The 20,009-nt window shown below is 47.7% G+C and overlaps 10 protein-coding genes across 10 annotated transcripts; 4 read left to right on the forward strand and 6 right to left on the reverse strand.

Annotated features, from left to right (window-relative positions):
- Positions 1 to 311: 311 nt before the first annotated feature.
- On the forward strand, positions 312 to 1,103 carry I303_105353 (uncharacterized protein; the record flags this gene model as incomplete). Its single annotated transcript, XM_018408493.2, has 2 exons — positions 312 to 351; positions 787 to 1,103. 2 exons carry the CDS (start codon positions 312 to 314, stop codon positions 1,101 to 1,103), a joined length of 357 nt encoding a protein of 118 aa, XP_018262184.2.
- Positions 1,104 to 1,646: 543 nt separating this feature from the next.
- Positions 1,647 to 2,255, reverse strand: I303_105354 (uncharacterized protein; the record flags this gene model as incomplete). The annotated part of the gene is made up of 1 exon (XM_018408492.1): positions 1,647 to 2,255. The coding sequence occupies one exon, from the start codon at positions 2,253 to 2,255 to the stop codon at positions 1,647 to 1,649; it is 609 nt and encodes a 202-aa protein (XP_018262183.1).
- Positions 2,256 to 3,738: 1,483 nt separating this feature from the next.
- Positions 3,739 to 5,104, reverse strand: I303_105355 (uncharacterized protein; the record flags this gene model as incomplete). Its single annotated transcript, XM_018408491.1, has 7 exons — positions 3,739 to 4,014; positions 4,089 to 4,127; positions 4,227 to 4,322; positions 4,461 to 4,573; positions 4,654 to 4,731; positions 4,902 to 5,034; positions 5,102 to 5,104. 7 exons carry the CDS (start codon positions 5,102 to 5,104, stop codon positions 3,739 to 3,741), a joined length of 738 nt encoding a protein of 245 aa, XP_018262182.1.
- Positions 5,105 to 5,596: 492 nt separating this feature from the next.
- On the reverse strand, positions 5,597 to 6,663 carry I303_105356 (uncharacterized protein; the record flags this gene model as incomplete). Its single annotated transcript, XM_018408490.1, has 5 exons — positions 5,597 to 5,714; positions 5,775 to 5,835; positions 5,931 to 6,147; positions 6,267 to 6,422; positions 6,496 to 6,663. 5 exons carry the CDS (start codon positions 6,661 to 6,663, stop codon positions 5,597 to 5,599), a joined length of 720 nt encoding a protein of 239 aa, XP_018262181.1.
- Positions 6,664 to 7,517: 854 nt separating this feature from the next.
- Positions 7,518 to 9,514, forward strand: I303_105357 (uncharacterized protein; the record flags this gene model as incomplete). Its single annotated transcript, XM_018408489.1, has 5 exons — positions 7,518 to 7,928; positions 7,997 to 8,374; positions 8,463 to 9,023; positions 9,113 to 9,320; positions 9,399 to 9,514. The coding sequence occupies 5 exons, from the start codon at positions 7,518 to 7,520 to the stop codon at positions 9,512 to 9,514; spliced, it is 1,674 nt and encodes a 557-aa protein (XP_018262180.1).
- Positions 9,515 to 10,600: 1,086 nt separating this feature from the next.
- I303_105358 (uncharacterized protein) lies at positions 10,601 to 11,599 on the reverse strand (the record flags this gene model as incomplete). The annotated part of the gene is made up of 2 exons (XM_065969144.1): positions 10,601 to 11,537; positions 11,589 to 11,599. 2 exons carry the CDS (start codon positions 11,597 to 11,599, stop codon positions 10,601 to 10,603), a joined length of 948 nt encoding a protein of 315 aa, XP_065825216.1.
- A 664-nt stretch (positions 11,600 to 12,263) lies between these two features.
- On the reverse strand, positions 12,264 to 12,966 carry I303_105359 (uncharacterized protein; the record flags this gene model as incomplete). Its single annotated transcript, XM_065969145.1, has 3 exons — positions 12,264 to 12,288; positions 12,432 to 12,536; positions 12,869 to 12,966. The coding sequence occupies 3 exons, from the start codon at positions 12,964 to 12,966 to the stop codon at positions 12,264 to 12,266; spliced, it is 228 nt and encodes a 75-aa protein (XP_065825217.1).
- A 374-nt stretch (positions 12,967 to 13,340) lies between these two features.
- On the forward strand, positions 13,341 to 14,457 carry I303_105360 (ATP-dependent Clp endopeptidase, proteolytic subunit ClpP; the record flags this gene model as incomplete). Its single annotated transcript, XM_018408487.1, has 4 exons — positions 13,341 to 13,532; positions 13,630 to 13,698; positions 13,807 to 14,071; positions 14,192 to 14,457. 4 exons carry the CDS (start codon positions 13,341 to 13,343, stop codon positions 14,455 to 14,457), a joined length of 792 nt encoding a protein of 263 aa, XP_018262178.1.
- Positions 14,458 to 15,652: 1,195 nt separating this feature from the next.
- I303_105361 (uncharacterized protein) lies at positions 15,653 to 17,891 on the forward strand (the record flags this gene model as incomplete). The annotated part of the gene is made up of 5 exons (XM_065969146.1): positions 15,653 to 15,758; positions 15,850 to 16,750; positions 16,866 to 17,379; positions 17,501 to 17,743; positions 17,844 to 17,891. The coding sequence occupies 5 exons, from the start codon at positions 15,653 to 15,655 to the stop codon at positions 17,889 to 17,891; spliced, it is 1,812 nt and encodes a 603-aa protein (XP_065825218.1).
- Positions 17,892 to 18,276: 385 nt separating this feature from the next.
- On the reverse strand, positions 18,277 to 19,698 carry I303_105362 (uncharacterized protein; the record flags this gene model as incomplete). Its single annotated transcript, XM_018408485.1, has 5 exons — positions 18,277 to 18,640; positions 18,750 to 18,891; positions 18,980 to 18,992; positions 19,118 to 19,237; positions 19,495 to 19,698. 5 exons carry the CDS (start codon positions 19,696 to 19,698, stop codon positions 18,277 to 18,279), a joined length of 843 nt encoding a protein of 280 aa, XP_018262176.1.
- Positions 19,699 to 20,009: the final 311 nt, after the last annotated feature.

The raw sequence follows: 20,009 nt of genomic DNA on the forward strand, positions 1-20,009 counted from the left end.
ACCTTTATTGAAAGCCTTCGACAAATAGGTGGCAAACCGCTTCGAACGCGGTTAGGCATGTGAGATGAGCATGAGTCTATGGCGCGCCTCAAAACCAATAGTCGGGGGAATCCGTTCGAGTTTCGGATTCTCTTGGCCGTAGATTAGATATGTCGATGGCACAGAGCAATCGCAGGTCTCTCGATGAGAATGAATGAGTGTTACCAATACACGATTCGACACGCTCACTTATACCGACCAAGCCATCGCGCAAGCCAGCAGCTGATTCAAAAGTCGGTATAACAGGTCATCTGGCACACGAAGTTGCAGCAATGAACCCTTCTTTCATCTTCCGATCAGGCGCTTTGATCAGTGAGTCTAGGAATGACGGTCCATCTCATCTCATCTCATCTCATCTCATCTCATCTCATCTCATCCTATCTCATCCCATCTCATCCCATCTCATCTCATCTCATCTCATCCTATCTCATCCCATCTCATCTCATCTCATCTCATCTCATCTCATCTCATCTCATCTCATCTCATCTCATCTCATCTCATCTCATCTCATCTCATCTCATCTCATCTCATCTCATCTCATCTCATCTCATCTCATCTCATCTCATCTCATCTCATCTCATCTCATCTCATCTCATCTCATCTCATCTCATCTCATCTCATCTCATCTCATCTCATCTCATCTCATCCACTCCACTCCCGTCGCCCGTCATACGAGTCTCACGAGTCTCACTGTACCAACTATGTAGTACAGCACTGATCTTCTCTCATCCAACCAACGCCAAACAGCCGCTACCGGTATCTCATTCGGCGCATTCGGTTCTCATGGATTACGAACGATCAAACCGCCTTTGCCCGACTCCAAGATATCCTCATGGAACACCGCATCATCTTATCTGATTTACAACGGTCTAGCATTATTGGCGATCTCTTTCCATCCCGGGTTATTGGGGGCTAGTAGGAAATACAGGCTGGCCAGCGGGCTGATCATGAGTGGAGCAGCCGTCTTCTCGGGTAGTATATTCGCACTGGTATTGGCGAGGGATAAGTTTAGGTGGTTAGGTCCGATCACGCCTTTAGGTGGGGTTGGGATGATTGCTGGGTAAGTCAACCCCCGCTCTCTCTCTCTCTCTCTTTCTGCTCTCTTTTCTGTTCCTATCTGGTCTGAGCGTCCGCAGCTTTTCTTTCCATTCTACGGACAAATGACAAAATCCGCTAACGGCCCGCTCATAGATATATCATCCTGGCTTTGTAAACACGATACATGTTCAAATCATGAAACATAAAATCATACAACATGATGTTAAATACCCTATGGACTTTCAGATAAGGCACAACGGAATCACTACTCCCAATGAAAATAGATATACAAGTACGGATACGAAGATATGCACGACTCTTATGATATATGTACAGGCCCAAAGAGTATGTCGCCACGGCACAACAAGAGCTTGATCGACATGCAATTTGTCGATGTAAATCAGGCAGTGTGAGTGGGGAGGGACAAGGGTACTAGAACAGAAGGATGGTCGAGGTCGACCCTTTGCCGAGTGTTGCGGTTCGCGGAAGGTGTGGATTCCGATATTTTCCGCGTGGATGTGAGATTGAGAAGGAAGTATCATCTCACCCCTGATCGTTGTCCGGAAAGCTCAGACCAAAAGAGCAGTCTCTTCCTTCGAAATATCACTATAATGGCGTTTCCCGTTCTCGTCATGACCATGATGTACCGTCATCTCGTCCCCGTCATGATGTCCAGCCTGTCCTCCTTGTCCTTTCGATGCTTGGTTATGGACATCTTCCAGGCTCAATCCATACTTATTCGCCAAGTCCCCGAGGGTGCCTTCATCCATCCTACTAGAATTCTGATTGAACCATCTCCCCAGCGCCCTCGTAAACATCTTCACCCTGTCCAGCTCTTTGTACACCATAACCTCGACTTCAGTCTTACGGCCCCTCTCACTGCTATACTCTGCAGACGAGAACGGGTTCGAAGGCGAGGTGGTTATGACATGATGATTGAGGTAATAGGCGCAGTTCGCTTCGTTGTATATCAATGAACTGATCGGTAAGGTGATTTCACTTGGGTGTAATAAGCTACGACCGAGCTCCGACATGGGCGTGAGTGCAGGTGTAGGTGTGATAGGCGATGATAAAGGCGAGTCAGGCAATGGTCGATGGGGATTCATGGTGGGTGGTAAAGAGCTGGAAGGCGGGAATAGGATGAGTGAGCGAGTGGTGATGATTGTAAGGTAATCCATTTTGAAGTATCTGCAGCGGAGTCGAAGTCACGTCAGCTTTGCGAAAACGCCATGTCGTCCATTGCCAGCTATTTTGAGGATGCAGGCTCACATAGCTTGTGGAAGGGCACTAAATAGCTTGATGATCGGATTACGCTGTTTTGGTTTGTTGAGGTGTATGATGCACGACCTTCAAAGATGGAGCTGGATCTTCGTGTCGTAAGTATCCCTGAGCAACGGTCAGTATCGGAAGCTCGGAAGCCTGAGGAGAGGATCGATGTGGACGCCTGTTGGTTGTGGAAACCTTCCTCGGATTGCTAGAAACGTTTGCGAGTGATTGGTCGGACTTCGTTATTGACTTAGAAGGAATTAATGATGAAGAGAAGCGGCGAAGAAGGTAGATAAAGGTGGTTGTAGAGCAGTGCAAGGGAGTGAAAGGATATATGTCAAAGGAGGTCGTGTGAGTCAGTATTAGTCCACTCACCTATCTTCAGTGGGTCCGTGCGTCATTTGCTGAGAGACGTAAACTTCAAGCAAAGTCGAATCAAGGGGGATGATGGAACAGTCAGTGGTGAAGAAGGTCATACGATACCTCATTTGCATGTTTGTATATTTGTCAGTGTAGGAAGTACAGAAAGACTCGACAACGCATCCTGCACAACATGAGGTAGGGCCATGACATGAGGTGAAAGCAGACAGGATAGGGCGGGATGCCAAACAAGGTGATGTATGTATCGTCATCAATCAATCACTAGGATCAGTGAGACGCGCATGCTTTTCTCGACTACCATCAGCACTCATAGACATACACCAGGGGTCCTTCAGACTGCCTGTATCCTGATGGAGCCTGAGTCTGTCCCCAAGTGCAAGGCGAAAACTCCCGATAAGGCGTGTTTCCCGACAAACGTCGAGATTACCCACATCCCACATTTCGTTGTTCTGTTTGCAGACGAGATACGAGAAGCAGAAGCAGAAGTAAGCACGAACGATCAAAGGAAGGGGGATTTCCTTCTCTTTTCGCTCTTCTGACCATGTCATCCTGTTCGGGAGCTGGGAGTGGCAACAGAACCATCGCATCCTGACGACGGTGCGTGAGTTTGCTTCATGTCAACAAGCGCGACTGATTTCTGTGTACTTGGACTTCTTTGGTTTTTGTAACTCATTCGCACCGGTGCATTCCGCCTCCTCTCACGGCGATGCACAACTTCCACTGGGATCACTTGGTGATTTACATGACATGCATGGTACATGCGGACATACACGGATCCAGGGTATATACAATGTATGCACAGTATAAAGGACTTGTTCAATCATCCATGACTTTCTCCCACCAAACCCATAATGGTCCTCCAGAATTCCCATCACTTTGACAACTTCCACGGCCCAGAACGACGCTCCTCCTTTTCCCCTGACCTGATCCCCTTCATCCGCCTCGCGAGTTTTACTACCTATATAGAACCGATATCGTATTCACGGTACTCATGAAGGAATCAGTCAGGCGAACCTATAGCCTCTTGGCACCCCTCTTGGCCTTACTAGCAGCAGCAGTCTTCGCCGCTCCAACAGGCACCTTTGTAGTCGGGACTGACGCACTAGCAATCGGTTTCAGGATTTTCAAGTCTTCTCCAACTGTTGGACCTTGCTCGATCAACGGCGAAGGATCTTGCTTGACATTCGTACCTAGCGGAGTCGGTTTACCGGAAGAGACGGGTTTAGTAGTAGTGGCCGTGGCGGTATTTGAGGGGGGTGGATTAGTATTGCGAAATTCGACGGGAGGTTGCTGCAACACTCAACACGAAGTCACGTCAGCTTCTCCCTTTAGGACAAGCGAAAATCAAATCAGAGGGAGTTGACCTTTGGTGTGGCGTGGATGCTCGTCATCAATTTGGCATACTACAAAAACGCAATCAGCATCGAGCGGAATCTTCAGATTTGGGTCAAAAAGGGGGGGGGGGGTTATTGACACACGAAGGATTGTGGCCCTTGACTTACTTTACAATACCCTTCATAGTCCGCCAACAGCTGTTTACCAGCTTCCTCGTCCAAGGCAGATTCGGGATTAGGATAAATGAGCAAACATTTTATGGTCTGTTCCCCGTAAATATACGTCAGCTGTTGTCCCATACTGCCAGTCATGTATTCTCAACCTCCACAGATGATCCGCTTCTGAGCGGTCGGTCTCAAGAGCACACTTATGTATGCTGAGTCAGGGGGGTCAATACTTACGACCAATACATGCCCGACACCATAGCTCTTATTCCAGCCTTTCTTGAGTGTATCAACGCAGATCTCCCCATTCTTCGATATATTTGGATGGAATATCTTCGTGATCATTGTGCCTATTGCTCACTTCCTCAGCTGATCTCATAGTATAGGACGGACGGATATCGGGCAGCTGAACAATTTGAGGAGCACATACATTTAGGAGGAAGATTAGGGTACTCGGGACCGAAAGAAAACCGTATTCGGAAATAACCACCTTCGTATGGTGTTCCGCCTTTTTTATCGGGCATTGAATCAAAAGTAAAGTCAGCTTTTCTTGTGCGTATCATGACGTCCATCTGGATCATCTTGATGTGCTCGTGCGTCCTCGGCCACATTGATCTTGATCGTGCGACCTGCCCTGATGAAAAATAAACCGAGTATGAGTCGAGGCATTGAGCTTACCGGGACCTTGGACCAGGCCTTCCATATTCGTCAAATCATCTTCGTCAACCACGATTCTCACGCCCTCAGGAGGATCCGTTCGAAGAGTGGCCGTCTCTCGAGAGAGCAAGCGCAGCGCTTGAGGTGTGAGCGACTAACGGTTGGTTTATTTACCGAGTAAGCGAAGTTGATGGAACGTCTTCTGTTAGTCAGTAGCTCACCATTATTGTGTCTTTTCCGTCGCTCTGACGTCTTCTGAGGCAGAAAGAGGGAGCTTTTCCGCTTTGGAGAGAGAGAATCTGTGATTTGTGCGCTTAGATTGTGAGGCTGAAGCATGTTGATCGTAAATCTCTTCAGCCATCAGGATCCAAAGTACGACCTGGACTGAGCGCGTACGTCCGAGTGGAGGTTTGTTGACTGCCAAAACCAAACAAACAAACAGACAAACAGAGCGTAAGTGAGGGTACTAGGTAAGCAAACCTTCCTGAATGGCATCAATGGTCATGGTAGGGAGAAGACATAGCATGCATGAGACTAGTGATACAATGCAAGAAGAACATGCTAGCTTCGATCAGGATCAGGATGCAAGCGGATCTATAAGTGAGATGACCAGAAAATTGTCCTTGACGATAACCTTTCGCAACAGTGTGTCATGAGTAAGAAAGAAAGCAAGAAAGAAGGAAGGAAAGAGCCGACCGCCGAAGTGTCTTCCCTGTCTAAGCTTTGACACAAGTATTTCCGTTGAGCTTGTACCCGTCCAAACATCTATAAGCTTTACATTGACCCGAGGAACAGATGACTCCTCCTTCAGCAACTCCTTCGATCTTGGTGCAGCTATTTGCGAACATCCAATCAGCTTTGAACCACGGCCTGAGAGATAAGAGGGAGACTTACTCTACTGCTGAAGCCGAGGAAGAGCCTCCGAAGTTACCGTGGATACATCCACCGCATGAGTCTGATGATGAGTGAGAAGAACGATGAGTCAGCTCGACTGATGTAAACGTCCGTAGTCCATGGAGAAGAGCGTAAAGAGGGTAAGAAAATACTCACTCAAAGCAAATTGAGGATCGATACATTGGTAAGCCGTCGCATCACCTGATACTTGACAAGCTTTCAATGGCTGAGGACAAGAAGCAGCCGCGGAGCTGTTGTCTCGCTCTTCCACTGAAGCAGGGCTTGAGACGGGTACTGATCGTTTGTTCCTGCCTGATCGGCCGGCTCGTTTGGGTTGATGGTTGAATGAATGGCCTGATTTTGTGACGATCACCTAGAAGGAAAGTCGCATTATAGAGCGATCCATCAGTATTCTGAGTCTGCAAAATACGTCCCGATCAAACAACTATGTTGGAAGATAGGGGGGAGCAAAGGGTAGGCGAAGACACTCACAGCGACTTCATGGTCATCACAATGACTCGCTCCTTCTCGCGGATACGCAATATCGTATTCCTCCGCCGGACCTTCAGGCGAGCAGACACAAGAGGATTCTCCGCCCCCTAGCCAATATGCGAAAGTGTTCCTTGACGCTGATGAGCCACACGCTTCCTAATACGCTCATGGCATCCATCAGCGTAACGTAACAAGCCGATGGATTGGATTAGTTGGAGGCCATACTTACAACGCAGCTGCTCAAGGAATCGGCATTCACTCTCAGTGGTCGGATAGGAGTGGACAACGGGTCGGTACATCCCAAGAATAGATTATGGCTGGTCGAGGAAGTTGGTTGAGCAGATACAGAGACGAAGAGTAAGAGGGGTAATGTGATAATTATAGATTTGATGGACATCTTGTATTTATTGTTATGAATGCTGGACCTGATATGATATGGGAGAAGAGCTCGTCGATGTTTGCGTTTATGTTTTCGTTGATGCTGGTCGTGAAGATATGAAAGAATGACTGTAGTTAATTATGTGCCGAAAGCTAGATCAAGAGATGAGATTAGATGTTGATGATGCAGAAGAAACAAATGCAATATATATGTACATGCAGGATTCGTTGCATGAGATTTGGACAACTAGCTATTGTCAACACAAACAAATAAAGCATGCTCATATGTATGCTCTAGTGCCATGGGGCGTAAGTTTTAAGGAGAATGGATATGTGATGATCCGGAGCATTAGATAACATGTCTCATCGGAAGGAACTCTCGGCTTCCCTGATTATAAGTCTAGACTCTGATTAACGGATCGATAAATGAGCAGTAGTTTACTGGATCGGACGCAAAGTGCAGCGCTGGCTGCCATCATCCACTAATCTCATCTGTCTGTCGTTTGGCACGAGGACTGGTCTTCCGCCCATGTTCAGAGTGCTTTGTCGAAGTATCCGTTCAGAGGGTCAGCATCCTTGCAAGGAGAAGGAGAAGGGCACCGGATGTAAACAAGTTGCAAGAAATCAGTCGGGTCGCGCTTCGTTCCTGACCCAGAATCTCTGCGGACATTGCCGATGTTGACACGAGATGCTCGACGTCATCGTCCTATAGTCCAAAAAGTTGAGGAATCAGCGAGGTATGGTATCGCAGAACATATGGATACAAAGGTGCTAGTCTCATGAAGTGTCCATATCGTTCAGCAACTCCAATCAGATCACTCAATTTGCTGACAGCGATGGCTGTGTGATCTGCGCCTTGCTTTGGGTCTGAGCATGCCGCCTAAGCAAACGGCATCTGCGTCGTCTAAACGCTCCAATCCAACGTCCTCGAAATCATCACCTCGTAAAAAGCAGAAACCAAGTAATACGTCCAAAGCCAAAAGGTTGATCAAAGTCCAACGATCAGTATGGAACTCCAAAGATGATTGGGACCAACTAGTATCAGACTCAGCATTATCCACATCGTCCGTGTCCACTCGATCGCCTCGATTGAGAGGTTTGCCGACCTTGGTGAAATGCGCTGTGAATAGTATATCCCGTGGATTCAAGCGATTATGGGAGATCGACGAGGGGTATTCGTTCAACATTGCCTGGGATTTTTTGCCACCTCATCTGAAAAGTGAAGTGAGGGAAATGGTGTTCAAGTGGTGGGGGTCTTTCTTGACGTTGAAAATCTTATCTGAGGTGAGCCATTCTCATCCGCCCCTCACAAATTGCTTGTGTGAGCGCTCAAGCTCAGTATTCTGCTTCAGGTCTTCCTGGTTCCGCCTCACCTGTATCTTCCAGGCGAATTATTGCCCTCAATAGCGTCCGCCAATCACTTGAAAGTCTTCATACCTGCCCCCGAAACCCAGGCGGCGTACACTTCATTCACGCTGAAACACGCTTCGAAGGCGACCGATGTGGGTATAGCAAGTGTACTGTACCATCTACCGAATCTCCAGTCTGTGAACCTAAAAGGCTGCAGCTTAGCCAGTAGTAGAACGGTGCAGACTATCTTGAAGAGGTGTGACGGACTGAAGAAGATCAATCTAAAGGGCACAAAGGTCACCGAAGCAGATCTGAAAGCGCTGTTGGATAAATTCGGGAAGCAGTTGGAGGTGTTCAAAGTTGACGAAGACGTCTTCGATGTATGTTCATGTCAACCTCTCACTGTCGGGATTTCATTGCCAAGCCGGACGACTGATTGATTGGCTGACTGACTGGCTTGGCTTTTAGGATATAAACAATACTTTCTCTTCCTTGCCTTTCCCCAGAATCACCCATCTGAGCTTACCAGGCACCCTGCTGAACGCTCCGCACCAGAATCCGCGATATCGTTCGAGTCTTGTGGGGCATCCCCAGCCTCGAGCTACCCCAGCCGGAAGCTTGATTCAATGGTCAACCTTCGACGAGGTCTTCCCTGCGTTGACGCATCTGTGTCTGGACGGATTACTCATACCTGAAGATACGACCATATTGCTCAATTCCGGCATAGAGAAGCTGGACCTGGGATCAGGTGGTCCGCCTGTACCTATCGGATCCCTGATTCGCCTGATCGAGTCTCACAAAGACACGTTGAAATTCCTGAGTATAGGTCATATTAGATCGAAAGCAGCAAGCGAAGCTGAGTTCCGGAGATTGGGAGAAGTCTTGGGTAGATGTACGAAGTTGGAAGTGTTCAAGTTTGTGACTGATCAACATGGATCGAGGGATGCGATATGCGATGCGGGATTGAGCAGGTTTTCGAACTTGGTCTACAGCCCTGGCTTGACTGGCAGTTGGAGCAAGAGTCTCAAGGTGAGGTCATGTCTTGCGACATCGTTTGTGTTAGAACCAAGCCGAGCTGAGCTGAGCTGAGCTGAGCGCTGATGGTGTGACTTCCCAAGGTCCTATCCTTGTCCGTGCCTCAGATAATCGAATCGTCCGTCTTTTTCCCGTACGATGATGGTCAATCTGCGCAAGCCGAAGAGACGAGTCCGTTAGAACACCTTGAGCTGCCATCCGCTAGTATAGACAATACCCAAGTCTTCGCTGTGGCGTTGAGTCGATTCACCAAGCTCAGAACATTGGACTTGTCCTGGACCACTATCACAGGTGAGCATTGTCTTGCCTATTTTTCGCATTCCCCTTCAGACGTGGTGCTGGGCTGACTCAATGGACGCCGCACTGTAGATGACGATATGAAAGTCATATTGGAAGCTTGTCCCTTGTTATCAAGAGTGGATCTCACTAGCTGCAGAGGTATCGATGTGCGGCATCGTCGCAATATCTTCAAGGTGAAATTTTAACGCTACTTCGAATCAGAATGCCAGCTGAAGCAAGAGGGAATGAATAGGCTTTACAGAATACTTGAAGCGCTTGACTCAAGATTCACATGTAAGACTCATTTACCACAAAGCCTAGTATGCGGAAGAACGATCAGGCATGATGATAGCACCCTCAAGTCACGCTGAAGAGCCAACGAGTCGTCCCAGACGTGCACAATCAGCGATGAGGTGACTTGGAAACATCGTGTGCAGCTCGGACTGGAAGCTCAGTCGATAAATGTCAGAGCTTCGATTGCGGGAACCAATCTGACGAACTGCTTTCACCGGAATGCGGTCAACTGCCAATGATGATATCCCGCGAATATAGACCATGCATATCGGAGAACACAGTGGAGGACGAGCAGCCGGGATGGGAAGATCGGTGTCTTCTCAAGATTATGCAGACGAGAACGTCAATTCAACAAGCACGCACTTGCCGATGCGCTTTGTCGTCCTTCGCCTTGTTGGTATTGACGACACTGTGCGCAGCATTATGAACCAGCGCCAGCGGACCCACGACCATTCCGTGTTTTTCTCCATCGCTCGAAGCTATCACCTATCTCTGGCGCAAACGCTTGCCTCGTGCCACTTTGTCTCGATGTCGACAAATTGCGGGATATGTCCCGAATGATATCTGAACATAAAAAGATATGTTGGTCGAGGTACGCCTGATCCTCACCGGGCTGCGGTATCTCTTCGCCTGTGTACTGATCAATGACCAGATTTGGATAATAATGAGTGACGAATTGCGCAACGTCGTTCAAGGCATTAGTCTCCGTTCGATGGACGTTGGAACGAGTGCAACTATCGAAAAAGGTCTTCACTGTTCCTAATCGACGCGATATGTTATTGAAATCTGCTCTGGTCATCATGTCCCTCGGATGCGATAAGACCTTTGATGATTTTCTGATGTTACCATAGCTGTCCTTTGCACGTGCTACATCCGGAAAGCTACATGTCTCACTGTCACGATCGTCATGCTTTGCAAGCTGGTGAATCGGTTCAATTTCCGAATTGTTGTTTCTATATCCATTCTCAAGCGAGACGCCTTCCTGTACAACGCCATGATTAAAGGAGGTCATGCGCCTCATGATGGTCTGTACATCGCGTGGTAGGACAGGATAATCCTGCATGTCGTTCGTATCGAGACTGAAGTACAAAGAGTATATGAGGGGAACAGTGTATGGCTTCGAAGCTCCGCAGTACCGCTGAGGTCTCAATTGCCCCTTCGAGAGCTCGAGCTATTTTGTCAGCATTACAAATTGCAGGAGTGTATCTCCTGGAAGAACCACTTGAATGCGCCGTGGGGAAGATACCGATGCGCCAGTCTGAGAGCTGTCGAATCGTATTTGGCAAAGTGGGAGCGATTGGCGTAGACTCCTCGGGAGGAGTGATACTTAGAGACTGCCTAGGAATGACGTTGGGATATCCGGAATCTGCCATCTCATATGGCTTTTGATCATCGAGGCACTTGCTTAGTCCTGGATGACAGAGCATAGCGGTCATCGCGTAATGCTCAAAACGTTCCGACTCGGCCTGGACTCGGATGTCCGTTCTTCCCCATTCTCTCAATCGAGCTTCATAGGTATCTTGCAGCTCTTCAAGCTGTCCAAGATCAGGATATCGATCTCCTAGATCGCCGAGATGCTCTAAGTCGACGTATGTATATCTAGGTCGATACGTGGTAGCTAAAGTGCATCTTCCGCTTGTTTCTGGATTTGGCTGGTTGTTCAAGGGATGTTTTTGGGAGATGACGTGGTATGATCTTTCGGCAGCGAGCTGGATGGTAGCTTCGACTACCTCGCTGACCGTCTGATCCCACATCTCTTTCATGTCCTGGAAGAGGGCTGGACTGGAAGATAGTCGGCAGAAGTTGTACTTTGTTTGCCACTCTGATAAAGTCGCATGCGCCATAACGTCCATAGCGGCTCGGAAAGGTCCAGCGAGCTCTCTGATATCGTCGTCGTGCCATACCTCATCGGTTTTGAGGGAGTCGAAATCTGCACTGAGCGTCAAGGTCTTGAGTCAAGGTGACATTGCTGTTGTATCTGTATACCCGTCGGGCATTCTCGCTACTGTACTGGCAGAAAGTGTAGCTCGCGTTTTGAAAGCAAGCTCAGGTAGTGTGGGAAAGATGGCGAGAGATTGTGATTGATTTCTGGAGTTCATAGGTACAACAGCGATTCTAAGCGCTCAGGGTCTATGTCAGAAGCGCTCTGCAGAAGACAATGCAAATCAAAGGAGGCGAAATCTCGCAGAAGGCAGAGATGAGAGGAAGGATATGACGCAATGCGATAACAGGTAGTCGAAGATCATGGCCAGATAGGCTGTCAATCTTTTTTGTCTTCGCTCCACAGAGTGGTCAGATGATTGTCAGAAGCAGGAAGCGCTGTTGTATCTTATGTTTAAAAGATTCGAACTTTCATGGCTCACTTTGATGTCAAGTACTAGACACGATCAGAGTTGCTATCAGTAGTCGTCTGGGGTCATTGAACGCTAGGAGTGCGTGAGCGCAGAACACTGGGTGATTGATCGCTCATTCCTGTTTGAAGAGTATTTCTTCCCTCGATACACAGCTCATGTATCCTGTCAGCTCCTGTCAGACGAATAGAAGGGCATTTATCCTATCCATATGACATTCCCATGACTACCAATATCAAACGAGCAGGGGTCTAAGTCGCCATACTATCTTGATGAGAGATCCGCCATTCAAATCTTCTAAAGGGTATATTTATGCTCCACCGGAAGATTTTTGGCTATTATCGTTGAATGGCAAGCAATGGGGTCAGCGTTGAACTACATTACAGTACTTGACGATGTCGCGACAAAAGATCTTTTCGCTCATTCAATTGATCTGATAGATCAATGAAGCGGAAGCAGTCTAAGAAAGGAGACCCACATTTGCCATCTAGCAGCGTAGAAGGGAGTTCCGAATCCGACAACGGAGAAGACGATCATCTTGGCGGCCAACCATGGCTTGTTGGTGACATTGGTAGGGAGAGTGCTGCGTGAAATAGACCAGCATGTCAGTACGAAATCTCTTTGGCACAGTATTACTTGGTTATCCCCGTCGCGTTTTCATGGTCCACAGACTACTCAATTCTGAATGAATGCTTGATACGCAGATCCCCAGCCTCCTGCTCCCCATTTGCGCATCTCTGGCGAAACCTTGTTGTCTAGAGAACCTTGTGCTCCATGTCCCATCGGAGGCACATGGGCCTCTCTACAACCTGCGTGTCTTGATCTCATATCCTCCAGTCTCACAGCCCAATTGTCCGGCCTTCATCCCTTCATCGCAAATCCCGCATTCCCGCGTTCAATTGAACATCCACTCACTGATCAACGACGTTCTCGAAATGGACATTTCGGACTTGGTTGACCTTTGGGAGAGCTCTGGCGGCTCGAAGAGGGGCTGATCTGAGGAGCATGGACATTCTGATTGATGGTGATGAGCGGTGAGTCTGAGCTATCGGATAGTTGAGCAAGGACGATTGTGTAAATCTACGATTAACGATTCGTTCGTTCGTCCGTCCACTGGGTTTACGTTTGATTTGACAGCGAACAGGACTTGTAATTAGCGGACCATTCCGAACTCTTCCCATGCTACAGGCTGAGGTCATGCCATACAGTTACGGAATTATCAATTGTGGCATTCATAGTGAACTTACCACGTGGCTTGGATTACGCTTCTGCCCTCTCCTCCACTTTCCAGCTTCATACAGAGATGCATGACAAAAGGTCTTTGTGAATCTTCTTGCTTGCATGGATTTCACATCGACTGATACACCAGAGCATTGATCGATCCAAAATGTCACGACTGGCCGCCTCTCTGTTGAGACCGACACTGAGTACAGCAGTTGCCGGCCCTTCGAGGATATCAGCCAAACGAGCTTTCGGTATATTACCGAATTTTACTGAACATGCCTCTCGGTCACAATTGGATCCAGCTTCTAATCCAGTAGTCAGAGATAGTCTGGTCCCAATCGTCGTTGAACAAACAGTGAGTCTTCTCACATTATCTAGCTGCTGCACGCGTGCTCCATGTACTGTCAGCTAGGGATTAATTCGCTTACCAATATTCCTCTATACCTTGATAGGCAAGAGGAGAACGGAGCTATGATATATATTCTAGGTTATTGCGAGAACGAGTTATATTTCTTGGACCGGTACGTCATCGTCCATATCCTGCTTCATTTGGATACAATATACCAAGGATGGCACACTTGCCCTGCTACAGATTGAGCAGGCTTTTATGCTGATCGGCCCGCCTTCAGGTCAACTCGGTAGATTCCACTCTCTTAACAGCTCAACTATTGTTCCTAGAAGCTGAAGATCCCACTCGACCGATCAAGCTGTATATCAACTCTCCAGGTGGCGTGGTGACTTCGGGACTGGCGATCTACGATACGATGCAGTACATCTCGCCGCCTGTACATACTTTCTGTCTGGGTCAAGCAGCCAGTATGGGCAGTCTGTTGTTGGCTGGTGGTGAGAAGGGTCATAGGTACGCGCTGAAGAATAGTAGCGTCATGATACATCGTGAGGCCGACTTCATCGCATCCGCTATATATTGCATTGGAAGAGAAAAAGCCATCTCCCTTTACGAAGACGCAGTTGTCAAGACGACATAAATGCTAATCCTTTTGAGTTGATCTGCAGAACCGTCCGGAGGAGCTCAAGGTCAAGCAACAGATATAGCTTTACACGCCAAAGAGATCTTGCGTATACGAGCGGCCTTGACCGATATATACGCGGATCACTGTACCAAGCCCGACGAAGCGCGGGATACTGCTCGAGAACGATTCGAGAAAGCGTTAGAACGAGATTATTATATGACGGCGGACGAGGCTGTAGATTTTGGGATAGTGGATAAGATTGTGACTCGTCGATCAGACGGTCAAATCACCGAGGAGGAGAAGCGGTGATCGGACTAGCAGTAGAATGTTACAGGCACGGAGGCATGTTCATATTCACATGCATGCGACGAACGCGTCAGTAGGAGCTCAATTACCATCAGACATCGCTGAGTGCGGAAAAATTGTAGATCACGGGCACTAGAAGTGAATGTGTATGGAACAGATAGCTGTGCCGCAATTTCGATCTTTTGCCAATTGGACCTGAATGCCCCAGCGCGGTAGATTGTGATCAGACTTAGCGTACATATGGTAAGCCGAACTCTCACAGACGCTTGAAGATCTAAGCATGCGCATGAAGTCGAATTAGACTGGCACAATCAAGCATCCTGTGTGGATATACAGCCTACTTTGATAATCGTATCATCGGCATGCTTGATACCTTTCAATCTGAAACACTAGGTGTAATGTTGTGTATATCCGAGTGTCCAAGCGCGTTTCAGCCTAAAATCAACGCGATTTGCGATTGTCTTCAAAAACGGTCCGAGCACCAATTTATTCGACATTAGCTCAAGTTGTTCTTTTCTCCCTTACTTTGCATTGCCCTACTCTTTGTCCGATCATTATTCATCCGAGTAGCCCACAGAGCCAAGAGGAGGAGCGGAGAGGGAGAGATGTCGAAGGTCTATGCTTAGTTGTTCACTCTATTATGCATTTTTACTTTCTTCTTTAGCGTCGATTCCTGTTGCCCTTACCATTGCGCTATTGTCCTTCGTTCCTTCGCCGCGGTGTCGGTGTACAAGCTTAGCCGTCGCCCTTCCCTCACATCAACACGTTTGCTCCCTTTCACTTAACTAGCATATCTGCCCTCGGTCACAGGCGGACTGTGATCCTGGTGAAAGGATCTCGCTCGGGAGTAGTGAAAGCACATACATATAAAAGGAAGTTGACTGATCATCGTTCAACCTTTATCCCTTTTTCCCCTTTCGATATTCGTGTACTGCCCATCCGCACATCCTCTTATCCATCGATACCCCATATCATCTCTTGTTCAGACCAACCTCATCTAGTCTCTCGACTACATTCACTCATTTAAACCTGAAAAAACATCGCTGGGATCAAGTTGATCTTGATCTTCAGCGCCTCTCAATCCTCCAAACTTCGTATTGTTGATAAACCCGTTGCCTACAATTTTCTCGATTTTACCGCTACAGTCGATCCTCATTTCTAGCTTATTATCACTGAGTTCGAAAGGTAAACTTCAACAATGAAAGTCCTGGCAGCGTTGTCGCTGCTTCAGGCCGTACCTGCTGTATTGGCCAATCGACATGGGAATGCGTTCGAGCGGCGGTCCCGACATATTCGACATGGAAGTAAGTCTGGCGATCCACTATGCTTCGTCTTCTGTTCCCGATCTGATCCTTGGTCCAACGATGTCTTTACTGACTGCACCAAATGCATCAGACCTCGCCGAACGGAAAGTTGTCGTTGAGACTATCTACGTGACCGAGACTACCTGGGCCGACGCTTTGCCGACCGGAGTCAGCGCCATCGATGCGCAACCGACCACACAGGTCCAGGTGGCCGCTCTGGCCGCTCCTTCCGATGTCCCGGACGGCGAAGCCGGCTCAGCTATATTGACTACTGAATGCTTCGCCGCTGCGAGCGTACAGACCGATTCTAGCATCTACGGTCTATCTCAGAACCAAGGAGGATCCCAAGCTTCTAATCCTATAGATACTTTCGTCTCGTCAGCCTCCGATTCTCTCACCGGAAGCGAGACAGATAGTATGCCTACTTCTGCTACTGCCGACATCGTGTCCACCACCACGGATACTGCACAAGGAGTAAGCATCTCTGCCGGGCTCAATATCACCATTGGCGGTCATCACGGTGGCGGGTCTGGTGGTTCCAAATCCGATAAGAAAGTATTCGCGCACTTCATGATCGGTATAGTATACGGTTACACCCTTGAATCATGGTTAGAAGATATCGCTCTGGCCAAATCAAAGGGGATCGACGGTTTCGCCCTGAACATCGGATTAGATCATTATTCTCAAACGCAGTTGGATCTGGCTTACAAGGCAGCTGAGATCTCGGGCGATTTCGTATGTTTCATCTCGTTCGACTTCAACTGGTACACCGTCGACAACGTTACGGGGGTCAGCGAGATGATGAAGCGCTACAACGACTTGCCGGCACAGTTCAAAGTGGATAACAAGCCTTTCGTCTCGAGTTTTATAGGCGATGGATTCGACTGGGCAGCAGTGGGGAAAGGATGTAATCAGGATATATATGCTGTACCCTTCTGGGCACCGACGCAGGAGAACGCTAATAATGCTGGATTGAGCGGACTATTCTCTTGGTGAGTCGGACTTGGTGTCGCTTTCTCCTGTAATCACATCTTTGCATCGTGTTCCAGTTCAGATGACTGACTGTTCTGATTTGATGTTTGAACTCGATTTCGACTTCGTTTGTAGGACCGCATGGGCGTCTAAAGATAACGGACCGATCGACCAGCCGCTGACGACGGTCCAAGACGAAGCGTACATCGACGTCGTCTCAAAAGCCAACAAGGTATACATGGCTCCCGTTAGTTCATGGTTCTTCACTCATTTCGGTAAAGAAGTGCCCTGGTCCAAGAACTGGCTCTTCAAGTCGGAGAATTTATGGAAAGATCGATGGGACCAGATCTTATCTATGGGCGATAACCTATCTTATCTCGAAATCGTCACTTGGAACGATTATGGGGAATCGCACAACGTCCGTAATTGGGGAGGTAATCACTCGGATGACGGGTCGTCTAAATGGTCAGACGGGTTAGATCATCTCCCGATGCTCGATCTCAGTTTACCGTATATCAAGGCGTGGAAAGCGGGCGCGAAACAGCCGATCGTAGAGAAAGATCAGGTGTTTTATTGGTACAGACCTCACTTGAAGTCGGCCGAATGCGATGCGACTGATAATTTCGGAAGTAAGCCGGATGGATGGGATGTGAGTTTTCGTTTCTCTCTGGGGTCTGGATCCTAGCGTCAGGTTTGCCGAGCCTTCTCTCGCATGTGTCACTTCACTGGTTCGAACGAGAGAAGTTGAGCTGATTCGCTGTAATTTGTAGATCGTATCCGACTCAATCTTCGTCACTACAATGACAAAGCTCGGCGGCACCGTCAAGATAACTTCGGGCAACAATCAACCTGTACTGAAGATCGTCAAGGCGGGTGTCGACTCCGTTCAGATCCCCATGGGCGCTGGAAAACAGGTGTTCGAATTCTTCACTCTGACAGGAGGATATAAGAAGGGTGAAGCGACAGTCGATATAAGCGATAAATGCTGGGTTCCTAAATCGGGCAGTAATTCGGTAAGTCATTTGATCCCTCACTACTCACTATCTCGCCTGTTGATCCATGATCGAAGATTGGTAATTGGGCTGACATGTCTTGCGATTCACCATTGAAAAGACCGGTATATACAATTACAATTACCATGCGGGTGTTTTGGACTGTTAATACTGTCTGAGGTCTTCTCCTTTTTCTTGATCTTGCTTTTGATTCGGATTGTGTTTCTGCGTACGAACTGTAGCTATAGCTCTGGTAGCTTGATGTAGCTTTTTTATTCCTTCCTCGACATCAGGTTTGTTTATAGTTTAATACGATTTATAGTCTAGTCAGTAACGTTTTCTACCAACCATCCAAGCTGTCAGTGTTAGTGCATCGGAATCAGATAAGGAATTAGGATGTTCTGATTGGGATAGTCATTGAAAAGGAACAACGGATAAATAGACAGATTCGATGTTGAGTGGATATGCTAGCTCATCCATCTTGAAATGCAACATCTGCCTAATGATCTAATGACCTACACTTACATATGTGACATTTGATGCAAAGACGCAGATTACTCATCAGACTCAAAGAAATCATCTTCCTCCTCTGCTACTTCATCCACCTTCTTATCTCCCTTTGTAGCGCTCCGTTCATGGGACAGCAAGGAGATATTCTTTTCCTTCTTGATCTCTTCTTCTGGCGTATTGGAAAGTTTACCGTCCTTCATCAACTGTGATATCTCCAGTAAGATCTCGTGCCGCCTCTTGGAGGGTTTGTCGTATTCCTCTTTCAATTGTTTTTCCGTCGGGGTAGGATGTATCAAGGGAGGTAATTTCAATTTAGCTTTTTCTTCTTGCTCTGCCTCTTCCTCTGTTCGTTGTTCTGAGGATGAGGAGGCTGAAGGAGGGAATAGTGAAATGTATTTTTCGGTGTTCCTGATGATCATGCAATAGAACAGATGGTCAATTGATAATTCCGATCTGATGAGTGATACCCGCGATTCGGTTTGTCACATTTGGTTTGATCTGGATCGGCCCGACGTACGGGAAGTTTAGGACGTAATTCATCATCACCCTAGCATCTTCCAGCTCTTCTTCCAATTTGGCTCGCTTCTTGTCGCTTATCTCCGAGGACGATTTGAGTTTCTTCTGGATCCGTTTGATTATACGGACTAGCTTTTGTCTCTCTACACGCATCGAAAGGATATCAGCTTGGTTCATCGACCAACAGCTAGCTCAGTGGCGTCCGATGTCATAATGGTGTTTGCTACTGACCGAAGAATTTGACCTGTATATAGCGACGCGGAAGCAACTCAAAATCAATTAGTGACCTCTTCGCTTAAGGGTGAAAATTGAAGAGAGTGAAGCCGAAGTCAAGTCAAAATGTGGACGCAGACGCAGAAGCAGACGTACCATATGATATTTTGCACCGTTCTTCTTCTCCACGTCTCTCTTCAAAGCATTAGCCAGATCCGCTTCGAGACTCGTTAGTCTACGTTGGGTCTGCACTCGTAATCCAGGTTCGAGGGTGTCCTAGTGATGATCATCAATCATCAGCAAGTGAACGATTGTCCCAAGGTTCTTTGTGGTGTATGTTGTCTTGTCAATTGTGAGAACGATGTTCCTCCTGTCTTTGCTTATTCATACACAGAAGCACCATCTCTGTTCGTTAGAACAAACTGGCACGTTCCCGTTCAAAGCCTTCACACGTCGTTCTCATCTCCTTGAGCTCCCACCTGCCCCTTCTAAATACATGATAAATACATGAGGGCAGTTAAAAGACGACTCACTTTCGCTAACAGCCTCTTGGTTTGCCTGATCTGCCCCTTGAGCTTACTTAGACCAGGTAACGCATCGGTACTCCTCTGTTCGGTGGTCGGTATCTTATGACTTGGTCTAGGTCTCGAGGGTCCCGCTTCGTCCGGGGAGGTTGTCGGTTTCGGCTTCTTGTAGGGACTCGATCGTGCTTTCCCGTGCTTCTTGTCGACTGGCATAGTGTCTCACGGCTTCTTCTTCTCCTCTCTCTGATGTGTTGCTCATTTGTGAGTATAGAATGGTGTATAGGCTATGACTTGAGGAAAATGATACTCATACCTCTTCGCTGCACGTCCCTTCCCATCTTGATTTTTTGATTTTTGATCGACCTCCACTTCAATCACACAAATAATGAGCAATCACAATATATTCATAATGCCATTCCCAGACACATTCTATTCTCCCGTAATGGCAAATACGATTTGGACGATTTTTAGACCATCGCTCACGAGCCAGCTTTCTTCATCTTTATCGGATGATCCGACCTGTC

Source organism: Kwoniella dejecticola, chromosome 6 (genome assembly GCF_000512565.2).
Source record: "Kwoniella dejecticola CBS 10117 chromosome 6, complete sequence".
In the NCBI taxonomy this organism is placed as follows: Eukaryota; Fungi; Basidiomycota; class Tremellomycetes; order Tremellales; family Cryptococcaceae; genus Kwoniella; species Kwoniella dejecticola.